Source organism: Carcharhinus amblyrhynchos, chromosome 19 (genome assembly GCF_965287045.1).
Source record: "Carcharhinus amblyrhynchos chromosome 19, sCarAmb.v2.hapA, whole genome shotgun sequence".
In the NCBI taxonomy this organism is placed as follows: Eukaryota; Metazoa; Chordata; class Chondrichthyes; order Carcharhiniformes; family Carcharhinidae; genus Carcharhinus; species Carcharhinus amblyrhynchos.
The window spans coordinates 35,288,339-35,308,895 of record NC_137342.1 but is presented as its reverse complement, the minus strand read 5'-3'; the positions used below and the strand labels follow the sequence as shown (position 1 = coordinate 35,308,895).

The window sequence follows — 20,557 nt, the reverse complement described above, 5'->3', positions numbered from 1 at the left end:
AATAGCAACATCACTTGGTTAGCTGCAGTTCAGCATCTGGTGCTTTTGCCTCTGACTCAGATAGTTGGGTGCTCAAGCTTCACTCTGGACACTGCTGACACGCCCAGTGCTGCACTATGGAAGGTGCCATCTTTTGGATGAGATGTTCAGCCAAGGCCCTCTCTTGCCTTTAGGTTAACATTAAAGATTCCATGGGGTCTATTTTGAAGACAAGCAAAAGGAGTTTTTATAAGCGTTCTGGAGCCAACATTTATTCCAACAACCAACATCATTAAAACAGATTCCCTCATCATTGTCACAGTACCATTGTGGGATCTTGCTGAATTTCCTATATTACAATAGTAACTACATTTTATAAGTAGCCCATTCTATGTAAAATGCTTTGTGGCATCCTGAGTTTGTGAAAATTGCCATACAAACTGAAGTTCTTTCTTTCCTTACAAGGAACTACATAAATACAAATAATAACAGAAAATTCTGGAAGTACTCTGCAGGTTGAGCAACATCTGTGGAGAGAGAAATACAAAGAACAACACAGCACGGGAAACAGGCCCTTCGGCCCAACGAGCCCGCGCCACCGTCCCATTGTCTCAGTGTCCTATTCATGATTTTAGTCTACGCCTAATGTGCGAGGATCAGGGAGGTCCAATTTAGGGACAATTTAGTACCCAATCAATCAGCCTAAAAGCACATCTTTGGGGATGTGGGAGGAAACCGGAGCACCCGGAGGAAACCCACGCAACCACGGGGAGAACGTGCAAACTCCCACAGACACAGGCCCAAATCCATGTGTCCGCACAGCAACAGAGATAGTCTCTGAGCTGTCATGTTGCCCTCGAGATGGTCCAGTTTAAGCACACTAACGACATGAAGCAATAGGCAACTCCCGAAGCAACGTCCAAGAGCAGCCCACTACAACCTGCCGCATGCATGCCCCTTGCTGGACTTAAATGCCTGTGGAGACAAAAAATTCATTATTAAACAGGCAAAGACTGTAACATCCCTGAGGCAAAAACGTAATCCCAAGCCTACAATGTTTAGTAAGGCCTACTATATCCCCCTATATGTAGCCCGCTCATGTGGCTGTCTAAGTGACTCTTAAACAACCCTAGCGTGCCTGCTTCCACCACCTTACTCGGTAGTGCATTCCACACCCCCACTACTCTTTGCGTGAAAAACTGCCCTCTAATATTTGTCTTATACCTAGCCCCCCTCACCCTAAGCCCGTGACCCCTCGTTCTATCCATTTCTAATAGCGGAAAAAGCTTACCACCATTTACTCTATCTATCCCCTTCATAATCTTATAAACCTCTATTAGATCCCCCCTCAGCCGACGTCTCTCAAGGGAAAACAGCCCAAGTTCATTCAATCTTTCCTCGTAAGACAGCCCTTCCATACCAGGCAGCATCCTGGTAAATCTCCTCTGCACTCTCTCCAGGATCTCTACATCCTTCCGGTAGTACGGCAACCAGAACTGGACGCAGTACTCCAAGTGAGGCCTAACCAACGTTCTATACAACTGCAACATCAGACTCCTACTCTTATATTCTATACCTCTTCCTATGAAGGCTAACATACCATACGCTTTCCTCATCACATTCTGCACCTGCACCGACACCTTCAGGGACTTGTGCACTTGCACCCCCAGGTCTCTCTGCGTATCTATACTCCGGATAGTTCTACCTTTTATCGTATAACTCCCCTCCACATTATTCCGGCCAAAGTGCATCACCTCGTTTTTCTCCGGATTAAATTCCATTTGCCATCTATCTGCCCAATCTACCAGCCTGTCTATGTCCTGTTGCATTGCCAGGCACTGCTCCTCAGTACCCGCCAATCCAACCATCTTAGTGTCATCAGCAAATTTGCTGATCACACCACCTACCCCCTCTTCCAAGTCATTAATATATACCACAAATAGAAGAGGTCCTAGTACCGAGCCCTGCGGCACACCACTGGTGACAGACCTCCAATTGGAAAAGGAGCCTTCCACTACTACTCGCTGTCTCCTCCTCCCAAGCCAGTTCTCCACCCATCTACATACCTGGCCTTGTATCCCATGAGCCTTCACCTTTTCTATCAGCCTACCATGAGGGACTTTGTCAAACGCCTTACTGAAATCCATATAGACGACATCAACGGTTTGTCCTTCGTCAACCGTTTTTGTCACCTCTTCAAAAAATTCCACTAGATTCGTAAGGCACGACCTCCCTGTAACGAAGCCATGCTGCGTATCCCTGATCAGATTGCAGCGTTAACATTTCAGTTCTTTCATTTGAATCAAAAACAGTTAGATGTCTAAAGAGAGGAGAACAAAAACAGAAAATGCTGAAAAAACTCAGCAGGTCCGGTAGCATCTGTGGGGAGAGAAACAGTTACTCTTTGGGGCCATATGATGTCTTCAAGGAGAAGGGCGGTGAGAAGATTTATAACAGGATAGAAGAAAGGAGAGATTAAATTAGGAAAAGGTTAATGAAGAAAGGTAAAGAGGGGGTTATTAATAAGACTATAAAAGAAATAAAAGATGTGTTTCAGATTGGAGAGCCTGAAAGTGACAGAATCATTACCTGTAACTGCGGTCTGAAAAAAAAATTGGGGACAATAGTTTCAAAACTGTTTGAACTTATTCAACTCAACACTGAGGGCAGAAGGCTGTAAAATTCCTAATCAAAAGATGAAGTACATAAATACATATATCATAGAATCTCTACAGTGTAGATAGAGGTCATTTGGCCCATCGAGCCTACACTAAAAACAATCCCACCCAGAGCCTATCCCCCTAACCCCACGTATTTACTCTGCAAATCCCCCTGATATTAAGGGTCAATTTAGCATGGCCAATCAACCTAATCCATAAAGCTTTAGAGTGTGGGAGGAAACCGGAGCACCCAGAGGAAATCCACACAGACACCAGGAGAACATGTCCCCTTAGACAGTTTCAAAGATTTGGTTGATCTTTGCAGCAAAATTTTAACCATTCATTTCAATTCTGTTTTTGGAAATGTTTCCTAATTTCAGTCTGGAAAGGCTTGGCTCTATTATTTTGAGCATGTGCCTTGCCCTAGACTCTACAACCAGCAGAAATAGTTTAACTCCATCTACCCCATTTACCTTAAAATCTTGAAACCTTCTCTTAAGCCTCTGAATTCCAAACAAATCAACCTTAATTTGTTTAATCTCTCTCCAAGATCAAATTTGTGAAGTCCAGGTCTGATTTTGTTAAATCTACTCTGCGCCTCCACCAAAACCAATATATTATTCCTATTCTGTGACAGGCAGAACTATTCACAATATTCAAGATGTGGTCTGACTAGGCTTTTGTATAGCTGCAGCTTAAAGCCTATTCCATTGTATTCTGGTCCTCCAGATCCAAAGGCCAGCATTCCATCAACCGCCCATTAATTCAGAATTGTTACAGCGCAGAAAGAGGCCATTTGGCCCATTATATCTGCACCAGCTCTCTAACTCAGTATTATAACTTAATTCTCCTGCCTTTTCCCCATACCACTTCACATTTTTCAATTCAAGTATTCATCTAATGCCCTCTTGAATGTTTTGATTGAACCTGTCTTAACCACACTTCCAGGCAGTGCATTCCAGACCTGAGCTATTTGCTATGTAAAAAGATTCTTTTCTCACATCACATTTGCTTCTTCTGTAAGACACCTTAAATTAGTGTCCTCTCATTCTCGATCCTTTTATGAGCAGGAACTGTTTCTCCTTATCTGTCCATTCTCCTCCTCCTAAAATGCATTGCCTCATGTTTCTCCTCATTGAACTTCATCTGCCCAGCCTCCTCATGATTTTGAACACCTCTACAAATCTCATCCTAGCCTTCTCCTCCCCGGAGCCTAGAGATGTAGGTCTTTGAATTGGTAAACCACAAACTTAGAGTAATGTTCTGGGACTCCAGATTCAAGTCTCATTATGGTACATGGTTAGTTTTGATTTCTGCAAATGTTCAAATGTGACCAGATTGTTAACAGCAAGAAGTCCAAGGAGAACAATCTCAATTTCTTCAATCTATCTTCATAACTGCAATTTCTCATCCCTGAAACCATTCTTGTAAACCTTTTCTGCACTTTCTCTATTGCTTTCCCATCCTTCCTAAAGTGTGGTACCCAGATCTGCATACAGTACTCCAACTGAGCTCTAACTAGTGTCTTAAATAAGTTCAACAGAACCTCCTTGCTCTTGTGCGCTTTGCCATATTAACGAAGTCCAGTACACTGTATGCTTTATTGACTGTTTTCTCCACCTGTCCTTCCACCTTCAATGATTTATGCATGAATAAACCCAAGTCCATCTGCTCCTGCACCCACTTAAGAATTTTACTCCTTAGTTTATATTGTCTGTCCATTCTCCTCCTCCTAAAATGCATTGCTTCATGTTTCTCCACATTGAACTTTATCTGCCACCTGCTTGCCCACTCCACCACCTTGTCTATATACTTTGAAGTTCTATGCAGTCCTCTTTATAGTTTAAAATTGTCCCCTGCACAACAAATTTAAATCATTAAGATACAAAGAAAAATCAAGGACCCCAATACTAATCCTTAGGGAACTCAACTGAAACCTCTCTCCAGTCCAAGAAATATTCAATGACCATTGCTGTTGGTAATAAGGAAGACAAATGGAATATTCACATTAATTGATAATGGAGTAGAGTATAAAAGTAGGGAAGTACTGTTTCAGCTGTATAGGGCTTTGGTGGGTGAGACCAAATCTGGAGTACTGCCCACATTTTTGGTCTCATTACTTGAGGAAGGGCTCAAAAACATTAGAGGCAGTTCACAGGAGGTTCACTTGATTGATTCCCAGGATGAAGGACTTGTTTTATGAAGAGAGGTTGTGCAGTTTAGACCTATACTCACCGGAGTTTAGAAGAATGAGAGAAGATCTAATTGTGGTATATAAGATGATAAAAGGGGATTGACAGAGTAGAGCAGATGTTTCCCCTTATTGGACATTCTAGAGTGTGAGGCCATAGCTTTAGGCTAAGGCATGATGGATTTAAAACAGAAATGAGAAGGAATTACTTCACTCAAAGGGTTGTGAATCGATGGAATTCTCTACCCCAGAGCTCAGTGGGCACTGGAACACTATAAACAAATTTAAGGTGGAGATTGATAGATTTGTAATTAGTAGCAGGATGAAGGGTTATGGGGAATGGCCAGGAAGGTTCTTACATTCTATGTTCTTATTACTCTCTGCTTCCTGTCATTAAGCCAGTTCAGTATCCATGTTTCTACTATCCCTTTTATTCCAAGAGCTATAATCTTTCTCACAAATCTGTGGTGTGGCACTGTATTGGATGCTTCTGAAAGTCCATGTACACCACATCATCAGCATCACCCTCATAAATCCTTTCTGTTATATTTTCAAAAAAAACTCCAGTTAGTTAGTTCAACATGATTTTCTCTTAGGAAATCCATGCTGGCTCTTCCTAATCGGTCAACATTTTTCCATGTGACTATTAATTCTATCTTGAATAATTGTTTCCCCACCACTGAAGTCAAACTGACTGGTTTGCAATTGCAGAATTATACTTTAGTTTCTTTTTTCTGTACCTGTTGATGACATTTTAATGTTTTATGTAGCTGGAACCCCCCAAGTCTTCCTGCATCTAAAGCACTGTGCCCTATTTTTAGGTCTAAATTGGATGGCCTCATATTTGTCTATGTTGAAATCTATTTGGTTTTGCTCATTCACTTAACATATCAATATCTCTTAGATGTGCGGGTTAGGTTGATTGGCTATGATAAATTACCCTGTAGTACAGTGCTTTGCACTGCTGCCTCACAGCGCCAGGGACCCAGGTTTGATTCCCAGCTTGGGTCACTGTCTGTGTGGAGTCTTCATGTTCTCTCCGTGTCTGCATGGGTTTCTTCCCACAGTCTGAAAAACGTGCTGGTTAGGTGCATTGGAAATGCCAAATTCTCTGTGTACCCAAACATGTGGCGGAGTGTGGTGACTAGGGGATTTTCACAGTAATTTCATTGCAGTGTTAATGTAAGCCTAATTGTGACACTAATAGATAAACTTTAAACTTAGTGTTGGTGGATTAGCAGGATAAATATGTGGGATTATGGAGATAGGACCTGGATGGGTTATGGTTGGTGGAGGGATTGAATGGTCACCTTCTGCACCGTAGGGATTCTATGATTCTATGATACGCTTCTGTCGATTAATCAATTGCAAATTGATTATCAGAAATCGATTAATATGAGTCATCCAGGTAACTGCAAAACTTGCACTTTATAAACGAATTTTAACGAAATTGTCCTGCGACTATAAATATCCATGTGATTTTCTTTTTAGAAAGAGAATGTGAGAAAGATAACCTTCCCCTTGTTGCAGTGCTGGTGTAACTGACAGCAGCCTGGCCCGGGAACCTCCCTCTTTGTTTCTTTCTGAAGTTGGCCCGGAGTCTCCATGGTGACTGGCTGCATGACGTCAGGGATTCCCCTGGCCGCCCCTCCCCCAGCTTGTACAGGCGGCTTTGGGTGACAGATTGAAGAGAGCACAGGAGCTGCAGCCCGGCTCCTTCCTTTTGTGCTTTAAAATTTATTTCCATTTTTTTTCTAAGATCGGAGGAATGCAGAGATCGTCAGACGTCACGATCAGAGCTATTGACCAGAATGGGTGGAATGTCTTTGAAAGACTGACCCCTTCGCCCTTGCAGACAATGGGGAAAGGAGAGCATTTCAAACTCTCATTGTCTCCACTGAAGTGAAATGTTGCATCTGTAGGTTAGGCTCGAACACAATCTATTATTTTGCTTTAATGCAAACACTTCAAAAAAAGTGCGTCAACGAAATTGACGCCAGGGCAATAAATCCGTTTGGAAGCGCTGTTCCTCAAGTGTGCAGAACGAAGATTTACTATTAGAATTGTGCATTTCCTGTAAGAAGTCTGCAGTGGGAAGAGGTCGAGTCAAGAGGTCGAGTCCGTAGCCGAGATATACTCGTATTTTACAGTCTGACTAATTTCATTATGCCAGTACTTACAATGTTGTGTAAAACTGTCTTTATGAAAAACAGTCTTCGCTTCCTGCACGGGATTTAATAACAATATCACTGATCATAATATTCTGTGACGGCAGTGGGACTCAGTAAAACCGCTGAGCTCCTTCCAAACGGCACATGTATCAATCACTATGCATGTAGCATGTAGCAAAATGATTCACTTCTCTCTAGGAGTATACAGCTCATATGACTGTTGTGCACGTACAGTACAAATTGGGTCAATGAGCATGATTCACTTCTGTCTGCTACTGTGTGTGTGTCAGAGTCAGCTCCCGTGCATATACAGTACATACCAGCGAACGAGGGCCATTTACTCCGATTTTGTGTGTCTCGCTGTTAGCTCCTGTACATATATAATAAACAGCAAGGAAGAAGGAACGATTCGCTCCCATTTGATTGTGAGCAGCTCCTGTTTGCCTCAGTGTCAGTTGCTTTCCATGTACAGTAACCGTGAATAAGACGGAACAATTCATTCCTGTATGGTACTGTACAGGGAGCACCCAGCTCGCGTTTGTCCTGGTGTCAACTCTTAGCCAAGTACAGTACACAGCAGGTAAAAGGGAACATTCACTTCATCTGTATGGTTTGAGCGCGTCTCAGGATCTCAACTTTGTACAACAAATACTGAGTGCAAATGTCAAGTGAAGAGAATCATTCAGGGCAGTTCAGTACATTGTTATGGTGACATCAAAAATCTGAAGTGCTATAAAATGCATTGTATAAAGAATCATATTCGTCATTCTGCTCTCAATATATCAGTCATTCTGCAAGATATGAACACCCAGATGTTGGAAACACACTGTTTAAGATTAACAAACAATTAGTTGTGGTCTGCATTAAAATGACAGGCGGAGGTTATATATGGAAGGATTATCACTTTAATCTTCAAAAGCTTTAAATAACAGAGGATGGGATGGGGCTTGTCAAAAAAGACGAAATATTATTGTGAAACAGAGCCACTGTATTAATTAGCAAATGACAAACTAATTTAAGACTTTCTTCAAATACTTTCAACTGGGACATCTTATATTTTAGTAGATACGTTTTTATGAGATCATATCCCTGGCTCAGAGCTACATATAAGGAAATAGATCCCTGTATCTGCAAGTCAGGGTAAGCTTATCAATCTTCCTAAGGTCCCCAGCATCAAGGAGCAACAGCTGGGAGAAGAACCATGAGGAAAATTATTTAAAAATTGCATGCTTTCAATTTCTTGGAGCATATTTGTTATCAGTTATTAAAAAAACTATTACCCAGAAGGTGGTGATGGTTTGGAATGTGCCGCCTGGAAGGGTGATAGAAATGGGCTGCCTCACATCCTTTAAAAAGTACCCGGATGAACACTTGGCATATCATAACATTCAAGGCAATGGGTGAAGTGCTGGTAGATGGGATTAGATGGGAGTTCAGGTGTATCTCGCATGTCAGTGCATACTCGATGGGCTGAAGGGTCTCTTCTGCACTGTATGGTTCTATGATTCTATGATTAAAGGTGTGGAGAAAAAGCCTCTGACAGTCAAAAATCATCTAATCAGCCATGAGATGGATATATTGGATAACCACTGACGTTTGAGCATAGGGATCAGACAACTGGAGTTCAAATGATGAAACTTCCAAGAAAATATCCAAGCAAAACATCTAGAGTTGCCAGAGTGTGGCAACTTCTTGCAAACTGGGCCCAGCATATCATCTAATTCTATCTTTTACTCTCGTTCTATGCTTCTAAAACTTTAACTTTTTAACAGCCTAGCTATGACTGTAACACGATATTCTGCACTTTCTATTTTCCTTCTCTATGTACGGTATGCTTTGTCCATAAGAATGCAAGAAACAATATTTTTACTGTATACCAATACATGTAAAAATAATTAATCAAATCAAATCAGAGTTGGTAACTCTAGGTTCAGAGTTCAGTAACCTGGTTCATGGAGTTTTAAAGGAACAAAAATCATGGACCCAATGCCTGAATTCCTGAACTGGCTTCCCTAAAGCAGCAGCGGTGGCTGGAGGAGTATTCCTCTGGGAATTCAGTGAACATGAGGGTGAGAACTGTCAAGAGTTTATGAAAGAAACACCTATCAACATGTACTGCTGACTCTACAGACTCTATTTATCCAAATAAGCCGGTTTGTGTGTGTTGCTGCATGAAGGAAAGGTGAATTCTATTGTAATGTTTGAATTTGATATGTTTTGCCCCCAGGCTTCAAGCCTGACATGGAATGTATACCGAAACTGTCAAAAGAATTACAATCATATAGAAGCACCAAAGAGTGGAACATACTGTGTGGAGACAAGTTGAATTTTATGGTACTTACTATAATTTTCAAGTTGCCATGTCTTGTCATGTACTTATACAAATTCTATCAATAAAATACATTTTGGAAAAAAAATTGACCACCCTTTACCCTCTCCTTGATTAAATGAACGGATGGAACATGTGGGGGTTGGTCTTTCAACATGGGAAAGGATCATCCACTTTTGATCTAAGGGAAATAGATCAGAGTATGTTATGTGTGTGGGCCATAGCCCCTTTAAGAGGAGAAGTGAGGTGACCCATGGTGTGGGATGATCTGTCTGGGGAAACTGCCCCTACAGCCAGTCGAGGGTTAGATTTTCTCTATCTCCCCTGGTGGAGGCATCCAGAATGGGGGAACATAACGATGAAATGAGAGCTAGGCCACTCAGAGGTAATATCTGGAAATAATTCTTCACACAAAGGTCAGTGGAAATCTGGAACTTCCTGCCCCATCTCCGATCGCACCAAAAAAGTTGCTGATGCTGGAGGACAATTGAAAATTTCAAAACTGATTTGATAGATTTTTGTCTGGAAAGAGTATTAAGAATTACAAACTGAGTGGAGTGGGGGGTGAATGGAGTTAAGACACAGACTAGCCATGATCTAACAATTGGTAGAACAGGCTTAAGGGGCAGAACAGCCTCCTCCTGTTCCAATGCTCTGTAAGAAAAGAATCAGCCTCTTTTGATATATATGGGAATGATTAGGTGAGTGAAGATGATAATTTTTGATCCTGTGCATTCCATACTTAAATCTTCCTATCCCCCTACCATTGCAGCCCAGTATATTACCATCTTGTCATTATAGTTAAAATACATTTGGATATGTACCCGGATGGGAAATGTTTAGAGGACCATGGGCTAAATGCAGGCAAATTAGACTAATTTAAGAAACCTGATTGGCATGGACAAGTTGGGCCAAAAGGCTTGATTCTGTGCTGTATATCTCTATAACTCTGGATCCTTTACTTTATCACAATACTGCAAGACTCTTACCAAGGGCAATTCAGGATGGGCAACAAATGCTGACCTAGCCAACGACATCCACACCCCTTGAAAGAGTGAAAAAGACACCTACTTCCTACCTTGATTCTTATTCCCTCTTTAATTAATTTCTCCTTATCTTCATTGAATTCAATTTGGCACAAACACACCTGATTTCCCACAGAGCAACAGCATTCAGGATTGTATTGCAATGCTCCTCAGAATTTTAGAATCTCAGCAGGTCTGACAGCATCTGTGGAGACAGAATAGAGCCAAAGTTTCAACCTGGATGACCCTTCATCAGAGCTGGCTGACAAAGATCATCCAGACTCGAAACATTGGCTCTATTCTCTCTCCACAGATACTGTCAGACCTGTTGAGATTCTCCAGCAATTTCTGTTTTTGTTTCAGATTCCAGGGGAGTCTAAAACTAGAGGGCATAGGTTTAAGGTGAGAGGGGAGAGATACAAAAGGGTTCAGAGGGGCAATTTTTTCATGCAGAGGGTGGTGAGTGTTTGGAACAAGTCGAAGCAGGTACAATTTTATCTTTTAAAAAGTGTTTAGATAGTTACATGGGTAAGATGGGTATAGAGGGATATGGGCCAAATGTGGGCAATTGGTATTAGCTTAGATGTGTGAAAAAAAGGGGCGGCTTGGACAAGTTGGGCCAAAGGGCCTGTTTCCATGCTGTAAACCTCTATGACTCTATAATTCTATCCGTAGTATTTTGCTTTAATCTCTTCAGTATTTCCTCAGCTCTAGATTTTTGTCACCTGTAATCATTAAGATTTTTCTTTCAACATCAAAGTTATACCCACTGTAATGGGAACCTCCAAGAAAGATTTTACTAATATAATTCCACGCACTTTTCCAGCCTGTAAAGCAGCTCCAGAAACGAGGGTTTTATGTCAACTTTCTATCTGGTATTTGGCTTATCTCCAATCCAATCTTATGACCAATGTTAAAATAGACATATATATCACAAGTATAATACACTCTCTTTTATGCACCACTTGCTGTGTGTCTACATCAGGGGCTGTATTTTTATAAACCACAAAGAGACTACAACACAGAAATATGCCATTTATCCTCACAAGTCCCTGTCTTTTAATTCATTCATGTGATAAGCAAGGTCAACATTTATAACCCATCCTTAATTGCACTTGAGAAGATGATATTCGGCCACCTTTTTGAACAACTGCAGTTCATCTGGCATAGGTACACTTACAGTGATATTAGGGAGGGAGTTCAAGATTTTTGACCCATTGACAAAGAAGGGATGGTGGTATACAAATTAGGATGGTGTGCAACTTGGAGGGGAACTTGCAGGTGATGGTATTCCCAAGTGTATGCTCCCCTTGATCCTTTACTTTATGTGGCTTTGGAAGGTGCTATTAGAGAAGCCTTGCCATGGAAACAAAGATGGAAATGTTGAAGTCAAGACATTGCCTGCCCTGGATATAATGTATATCAGTGAACATGAGTTATAATAGAACAGGAGAACACATGAGTAAAGACACGGGCAGCAGAGTTTTGAATGACTTCAAGTTCACAAAAGGTAGAATATAAGAGAGTAGCCAGGAATGTGTTGGAATAGTTGAATGTAGGGGTAACAAAGATTGACTGAGTTGCAGATGAGCTGTTATGCTTGGTCTCAGTGCTGGCATGTTGTGTGGTTGGGTGCTTATCAAATTGTAGAATCCTTCGAGTGTAAAAGGAAGCCATTCAGCCCATTCGTTTGGTATCAACCCTCTGACAGAGCACTTTACTGAGTCCCACCCCATTCTCTATCCCCATAACCCCACATATTTGCCCTGCTAATCCCCCTAACCTACACACTTTGGGAGATTAAAGGACAATTAGCATGGCCAATCCCCCTAACCTACACATTTTGGGAGATTAAAGGACAATTAGCACGGCCAATCCCCCTAACCTACACATTTTGGGAGATTAAAGGACAATTAGCAAGGCCAATCCCCCTAACCTACACATTTTGGGAGATTAAAAGACAATTAGCATGGCCAATCCCCCTCACCTACACATCTTTCAGCTCTGGGGTCAATTATGAGTTTGGGTCACGGACAGAAATTGATGGCTTCAGCCTTCTCAATTTTTAATTGGAGGAAATTTCTGCTTATCCAGTGCTGAATGTGGAGTGAAAAGTCTGATCATTTAGGGGCAGTAGTAGTGAAGAGATAGCACTGGAGTAGATCTGGGTGTTATCAGTGTACATGTGGAAACTAATGCTGTGTTTTGAGATGCTGTTTTGAGGGGCAAAGTTAGATGAGAACCGGATTGGGGGGGGGCGGCGGTGCAAGAATAAATATTTGCAAGACTTAGGAGAGGTTGGAGAAACTTGGTTTGTTCGCACTGGAACGACAGAGGTTGAGGGGCGACCTGATAGAAGTCTACAAGATTGTGAGGGGCATGGACAGAGTGGATAGTCAGGAATATTTTCCCAGGTGGAGGAGTCAATTACTAAGGGGCACAGGTTTAAGGTGTGACCAACAATGTTTAAAGGAGGTGTACGAGACAAGTTTTTTACACAGAGGGTGGTGGGTGCCAGGAACTCATTGCCAGAGGCGGTAGTGGAAGCAGATGACAGTCACTTTTAAGGAGCCTCTGGACAAACACATGAATAGGATGGGAATAGAGGGATATGGTCCCCAGGAAGGTTGAGTAGGGAAGGTTTAGTTCAGACAGGCAGCATGGCTGATGCAGGTTTGAAGGGCCGAAGGGCCTGATCCTGTGCTGTAATTTTCTTTGTTCTTTGTTTATCCAGTCATTATCACATTGCTGTTGTGGGTGTTTGTTTTGTGAAAATGTGACAACGGTAACTACACTTCAAAAGTACTTCATTGGCTGTAAGGTGCTTTCGGATGTCCCGAGTGTATAAAAAAAGATACAATTCCTGCTTTTCTTGGGTTTTTTTCTCTCATTATCCCATATCCCATTATGAGGTATCTTTTATCCCGCTCATAACCCTTATACTCTTCCAGACAGAGCTGCGCTCCTTCAGACTTTAGGGATTCATGTACTTGTCCACTAGATTTGTACTCCAGTATCAACTCTCTATCACCTTCTGAGAACGCTGAGCCAATCCAACCAGGTACATGAAATTCAATCTTACAGAATCAAGTAAAGAAAATAACGCAAAGATCTGGACAAAAGGGACAAGAAATTAACTGTTTAAAATGTTTCAGTAAAGCTTAATAAACAAAAGCATATTCTGTCAAAACAACACTCCGTTTGATTACCACTGTTTAGGGTTTTATTTTTAAATTCTCTTAAATCTGTGGCACCTTCGGTTACTCCTAGCTACTGGATTACATTGAGAATCCGACCCAACTCTACGATTGTAATTACTTTCAATTTTCTTTCCCTCTCTCGTCATATGAATTCGTTCCAAACCCCCAACATTGCTCATCCAATTAGCGATGAAGTTTGGCCAGGTCAGAATAACTGGGGTCAGGTCGGGTTTCTGAAAAGTACATGAATCACCCGCAAATTGTGCAACTGAACTCCCAATATAAGAAGGGCCGGTTAAACATGAGCAGAGTGAGGAGCCGGGCGAGCAGCCAGTCTACAGGTAAGGGAACTAACTCTGAGACTGGGGAGGAGCAGGAGGAGGGCGGTGTGTGTGTGTGTGTGAGGGGGATTCCCGGTCGGAGGGGGACTCTGAAAAGTTTGGTCCTCGCAAAGGGGAGTGAGATGCGGAGAGTTTCTGTTTAGTTCTTGATATCCAATTTCATAAGGAAAATTCATTCAAAACATTCTTATTCCAAAATCCTGCTGCACTTTTCAACTGGAATGAAGCAGGCTCCTGTCAGTGATATTAGGGAGCTAGCCTCCGCCCGGGATTACAGCACAGACAGGACTTTTTTAAAAAAACATTTAAACTATCTGTTATCATGTACCTTTCCTCTTTCCCTCTCTAACTTTGTCTGCCTCCCTCCCCCACTTCCTTGCCCTCACATTCAGGTTGTCATTCGCTTTTCCCAAACACGTGCATTCCTTCCTCACTCCCTTTCTCTTTCTCACTCTTTCTGTTTACCTCCTCACTCACTCTACCTCTACTTCCTTGCAGTCTCCTCCTCCTTTCTGCTTAGATTTCCGGTTCTGCGTTTCTCTCTCCCTCGCTGTCTCTCATTCTGTTTCTAGTTTTATTCCCTGCCTTTGCTGTTTCTCTCTCCTTCCCATTCTGTTTCATTCCCCTTTTCTGTTTCACCCGTCTCTCTTTCCCTCCACCGCTTTATGTCTCTGCCGCGTTCTCCCTTATTCTATCTGACCCCTAATTACTCTTTCTGTCCATGTCTTATCTGGAACTCTCTCTGTCTCTATATACGGACCTCTCTCCTTTAGGGTGATGCAGTCATGCACCTTCTCGCTGTGTAGCAATAATATAGCGGAGGTTATTCCACAAGCACCCGGCAAACTCACAGACCCTCTGAATGAGATGCAAACACAATAAAGGGGTGTCGGGTGTAGCAGAAATGAGAATCTGGTCAGGAAGAGATGAGACACAGAATGTTGCTCAGATGGAACAAGTTCCCCAGAAAAAAAGAGAGAAGGGTCCCTTTAAGGAATTGCGGTCCCTTTTACATCTATTTTCATAACTTTTTCTCCCCAGGTGTGAAAGAGTTAGACGCAGAGCGGTAAGGATTTGTGTGTATGCTTCTCCAATAAAGTTTGAGACTGGAGTTGAGTTTTCCTGTTTTTGTTGCCAGATTCACCTAATCCCCCAATTCATCCCGAATTCTCAAGATGAGACGCTTTGCCGTGCCTGCCTGGATTATCCTGTGGATACTGATCCCACTCTGCTCGGGACGTCCCTCTGCCACTGACAGAATCACCCGAGACACCCGGCTCTTGGCCCAGACCCTCATCAGCCGCGTTCAGGAGCTCAACAGCCAGGTAGAGTTCAGGGACATGTCCTCACTCCCAGCCACATCCAGTGGCAGTGTGGACAGGCGCTGGGGAAGGGCTAGCACCGCTTGCAACTGGGTTGAGAAGCACACTGAAGGCGGGACAATGGGTAGGGTGCAGAGGGGAGTCTGAAATGGAATTTAGCATGGCTAATACAGCTAGCCAGCACGGACTAGAAGATGCGGGGAAGATGTTTTTAGCTCTAATGTCGCCAATCCGATGCCTGCCATATCGGGAGCAGCTTCAAGCCCTCAGGTAGAATTGCACCTGAGTGAGCAGTTCGTTTGCTCATGTCGTGTTGTTTGAGAAGGAATGTTGGCCAGGATACCGGAAAAAATCCCAGATTTTCCATATCCTGAGATCTTTAACATTCACGAGAAACATTGAGACAACTAGATAGATAATTCGATTGATATATATGGATAGATAGATATGGACAGACAGATGGAGAGAGAAATAAATAGAATAATACAGTAATGTTTCAATATGATGTTTGCGTCCCTGATAACCACCGATTCACTCATTCATATCTCGATTCATTTGAAGTATAGTTTACCAAATCCTTTGAAAGTGTGACATTCCCCCAATGTACAGAAACATTCCAGCTGCCTAAATTCAGAAGGGCAAATGGGTGATGTTGAAATGCAAATTATCCAAATTCCCATGTTCGGTAATTGACCCCCGCTTTCTGCCTCTGGAAAGGTAACAGCTTCAGGGGAATAAAGCCTAGAGGAGGCACCAGGAAAATTCGGACTAAGTTAGCGGACGAAAGACGGAATGATGGAGTGAAAGTTAACAGGGAGAGAGGAATGTAAAAATTAACAAGCGGAGAGAGTGAAAGGGAGGCAGAGTTAATAAACTGAGTCTGAACATTTAGTTCAATGGGTTGCTGTTAGAGACATTGCATTGTTGTAACAAAGTAATTGGCGCGCTGCTTTTAACTGTGTGTCCTTGTTAATTTCACTACCCCTCACTCTGATAATCTTTAAATCGATGTAATAGGCAGTGGTTAGTATGCGCTGGCTGGGGGCTGGCTGGGTGAAGCAGGTAGACACTTCCTGATTGCTGGTCAGTTGCCAACCGCCGAAAACAAACCTCGAAAGCATAAATCCAACCTCCCTTCGATTGGCCAAACCACATCAGCAGCGAAAAGCCCTCCCCAAGCGGGAGAAATGAAATAGCCACCGGCTTACTGTGGATGTCATCCCGAAACAACAGTTAGAAATCCTCATCAAATCCCAGAGCAGAGGGTGGGAATTCTAGCTGGGACTAGGATGTGTACTTAGCGAGGGGGGTAACACTAGAGATTGCACTGTAACTGGGGCGGGGATTCTGATCATTCCGGATCTGGGGAATCCGAAAAGCTTGCAGTGAATTTGCTTGCTGATAATCTTGTTGCTATTGGGTTACCGGTGTTCAATTTTAACTCCGTGCGTTGTAAATTGCTCCCACCGCGGGTTAATAACGACGCTGAGTAGTTGTTTAAGGGAAATATTGAACCCATCGATTCTCTATCTGAGGTACACAATCGGAAAGGTCAGCTTTGCTGAGTTAACTCAACTCAACAGCATCTCAGCGGCGGCTCCTCCAGGGACGAGAGGGGAACTCTCACTGAAAACAGGAGCAGGAGGAGGCCAATCGGCCCTTCCAGCCTGCTCCGCCATTCATTTTGATCGTAGCTGATCATCCAACTCAATAGTCTGCCCCCCCCCCCACACCACCATATCCTTTCACCCCCTCGCCCGGTGCTGTGCCAAACTGCTTGCTGACTCTTGCTTTGTGTCCAGTGTGAGTGAGGGCTTCACTGAGCTCTCGCCTCAATGGGCAAGTCCAATTTTAAGGCGGTAGAGGGCCTGGTAGAAAGGTGAGGTGTTATTCCTCCAACTCACTTTGAGCCTCAATGGAGCAGTGCAGAGGGCAGCGGGGGGGGGGGGGGGGGGCAGAGGGCAGAGGGCAGCGGGGGGGGGGGGGGGGGCAGAGGGGCTGGGGAGGATTGAAACGCCTAGCAAAGTGGAGATCACGGTGATGCTGACAGACTCCACATTGCCCGGCAAAGCGATGGCACAGTCCACATGTGATCCACCCCCCAACCCCGTGGAGAGGGGCCTGTGACTGGGAAATACAACAACCTACATTTATATAGCCCCCTCCAGGTATTGAATTGCTCCCCCCCCCCCCGCAAAGCGTTCCCAGGAAGTGAACATCAAACATTTGGCACTGATACACCAGGTGATGTTAGGAAGATTGTGACCAGAAGCTTGGGCAAAGAGACAGGCCTTACTGAATGTCTTGAAAGAGAAAGGAGAGAAAGGGAGGTGGAGGGCTTTGGTTTTGGCAGCTGAAGGCGCGGCCACCAATAGTGGAGCAGTGAAGCGGCTGGCGGCCAGAATTGGAAGAAGGTAGAGATTTCAGAGGGTCAGAAGGAGATTACATAGGGGGAGGGGAGGGGGGGGGGCGAGGTTAAGGCGGGATTCTTGATGACAAAAATGAGAATGTTTGAATGGAAAATGAGGAACAATGAATCAAAAGAAGTTGCAGCAAATAGCTGTTTTGCCCGAAAGGAGTGTTCATGGCTCTGGAAGGTTGGATGAGGAGTTTAAAGACTCAGTGTTTAGTTGAGGTACCTGAGGCTTAAGGCCAAGGCAACCCTCGCTGCCCCTTCAAACTGATACAAAAAGGGGTAGTCATATGAGCAGAATACAACACTGAAACTTCACTGCAAGATTTTACATGTCCAACAGGGGTGCAGACTGGGGGCGGAGGGGGGGGGGGAGATGTAGGTGAAATATGTAGCTGAAATGAAAGTTGTTATTGAATTAGATCATGGTCAGGATCCATTGTGAAATCACTGTGTTCCTCACGGGGAGTAATAGCTGATACTAAGTCTAATATTGCACAGGCTAATATTGTACGGTGTTATTCTGAGCTGATTAAAGTGATCGGGAGCTTTGGGGTGAATGTTCTAACTGTAAACAACGAGAAATTACATATAAAGCTCTAGAAATGTAAAATTAAAATGTAAATTGCCATTCTTTGTTCGAGTTACAGAAATTCAATTAGCAGCGAATGTAACAAGTGACAATTTAGCTCAGCTGATAGCACTCTTCACTCTGAGTTTAAGCTTCAAGCCCCTCTCCTGAGCAAGAAAGCCAGGCTGATTCGTGCAATACTGAAGAAATGCTGCACTGTCAAAGGTGCCATCTTTTTGCCAGTAAACTACAAGTCTGAAATTTGACTATATTGGGGGCCCAGTATTCAGAGGCTCCAGTATGAAAGCTTTAAACATCCCTGTGTCAGTTGCATTGGTAATGTGACCACACTTGTAACTGCAAAGCTGTGATAATTTTTACTTGTTAGATTATTGATATTCAATTAGACTGGATCCAAAGATGTGCAGTTTAGGCTGATTATCCAAGTCAGGGTAAATACATTAGTGGGGTTAGGGCCTGGGTGGGATTGTCTTTGGTGCAAGTTCGATGGCCCACTTCTGCACTGTAGGGATTCCACGATAGGTGATACTGATAGAGAATTTTATCCATTGAGAATGACAGAATAATAAAAGTAACTCCATAAGTTGATGTCAATGATAAATAGATAAAATCAAGTTTGTTGTATTTATTTTTCAGTTCAAGCCATCTCCAAGCCTCGTCATCAGTGGACTGGAATTGATTCCGGTGCCACTCAAGGACAGCAACCTGGAGACCCTGGGCACTGTGGAAGAGGCACTGAGCTGCTTTATTGAGAGTCTGTCCACTCTCCAAATCGATAACACCATGCAGATACAAACCGACCTGAAGAACCTCAAAGTGCTGGTGAAGTCATTAGCCACTTCACACGGCTGCTCCGTCTCTAGGTGTGAGAAGGCACATCATCTGAAGAGGTTTCTCCGGAGGAACTCTGCTTTCATTTTCACCATCCGGCACGTGGTTCTGGACAGGCTCCAAAAATACCTTAACAGGCTGCTCAGGACTTTGGACAACCCCAGGAGCTGCAGGGCTTCTTAATCCATGGGTAGGTCCATTGGATGCTTGCCTTGAGCATTTGGTGTTGCACCAGCAATGTAAGAGTGTGCATTGATGAGACATCGCTTTTTCTCAGCTGCATGTAGTTTAATACAAAATCCTTAGCTGGCAAAATAAATGTTCTAATTGGATTCAGAATCCCTGGGCTAGGGAGGGAAGCATTGGCCAGGATTGTCGCTCCTTATTGCTAGCTTGTGACTCATGTTGGAAATCCGTGTGAATATTGAGTGAAGACACAACTTTAAGTCTCTTACACATCACTAAGACATATAGAGTAAGTGAAGAATGAGGGGGACTAGAAAAGAGTCATGAATCACAACCTTAAGGCCTGGAGGGGAAAATGTTAGAAGGAAAACTAATCATCATTTCTATCTACCTAACTAGTTTTGTTGGCACATGAGAACCAATAGATATTTGTGTTACAAGTTGCAACATAATGCAGGGGTCAGGTCACGTCCAACGGTTGTCAGAACCATCTGAATTCAGAGATATGTTATTCTTGTTAAACGTATCTAGAAATATTTATTATCCTATATAAATACTCACCAGAGGCTAAACCATGAAGTTGCAGTGCAGCATGACAAGTTCCTGAAAATCCTAATTTGCATTGACAAAACTCACTTGTAAGTGTCCCAACTCATAGAAAGGAATACAATATCTCGTTGTCTTAAAATAATAATGCATAATATAATTAGGCATATTGGCAATATTCGGTTAGTTGCTTAATATGGGTTAACAACTTGAATGTAGAAATATGGGAGAGAGAGTCAGAGATGGGTATCTTTCACTCCTACATCCCACTTTATATATTAGCCATTCCCTATGTCCACAAAGCTACATAATAGAATGCAAATGCTTATGTTTGGCCAATAGCTTCTAAAGTGAGTTGAGAACTAACCAAAATTGAAACCTATTTTGTCCCCTACCCTACTTTTGGTTATTTGGCTCCAATATTTTATTGAATTTGGCTTTAGTAGGATTCTTATGAAGAAAATGCATTTAAAACTAAACCAATACATTTTTCAGTTGTGCTGGAGATAGCTAATGATAGATCCCAAAGCATCCCAAAAGGTTATTGAGACTACACCAATCAAAAGTTTCAAAACTGTGACAATAGACTTTTGCACATTAGGGTAATTATTGATGTTTATGTAACTTTGCACCCTTTCTGTTTTACCCTTTGGGGAACAGTGGGGGAAACTGATTATCAGCCCATTGGACTGTGTTAAATGTTCCATCCATGACCAACAAGTCCTGGCATTGGACTACAAACCCAGAGCTTCTGGTCCAGTGGTAGGGGGC

General features: G+C 42.9%; 1 protein-coding gene across 1 annotated transcript; it reads left to right on the top strand.

The window, feature by feature from the left end:
- Nucleotides 1-15,071: 15,071 nt before the first annotated feature.
- On the top strand, nucleotides 15,072-19,237 carry LOC145355648 (leptin-like). Its single transcript, XM_080207892.1, has 2 exons — nucleotides 15,072-15,221; nucleotides 18,860-19,237. The coding sequence occupies exons 1-2, from the start codon at nucleotides 15,072-15,074 to the stop codon at nucleotides 19,235-19,237; spliced, it is 528 nt and encodes a 175-aa protein (XP_080064018.1).
- Nucleotides 19,238-20,557: the final 1,320 nt, after the last annotated feature.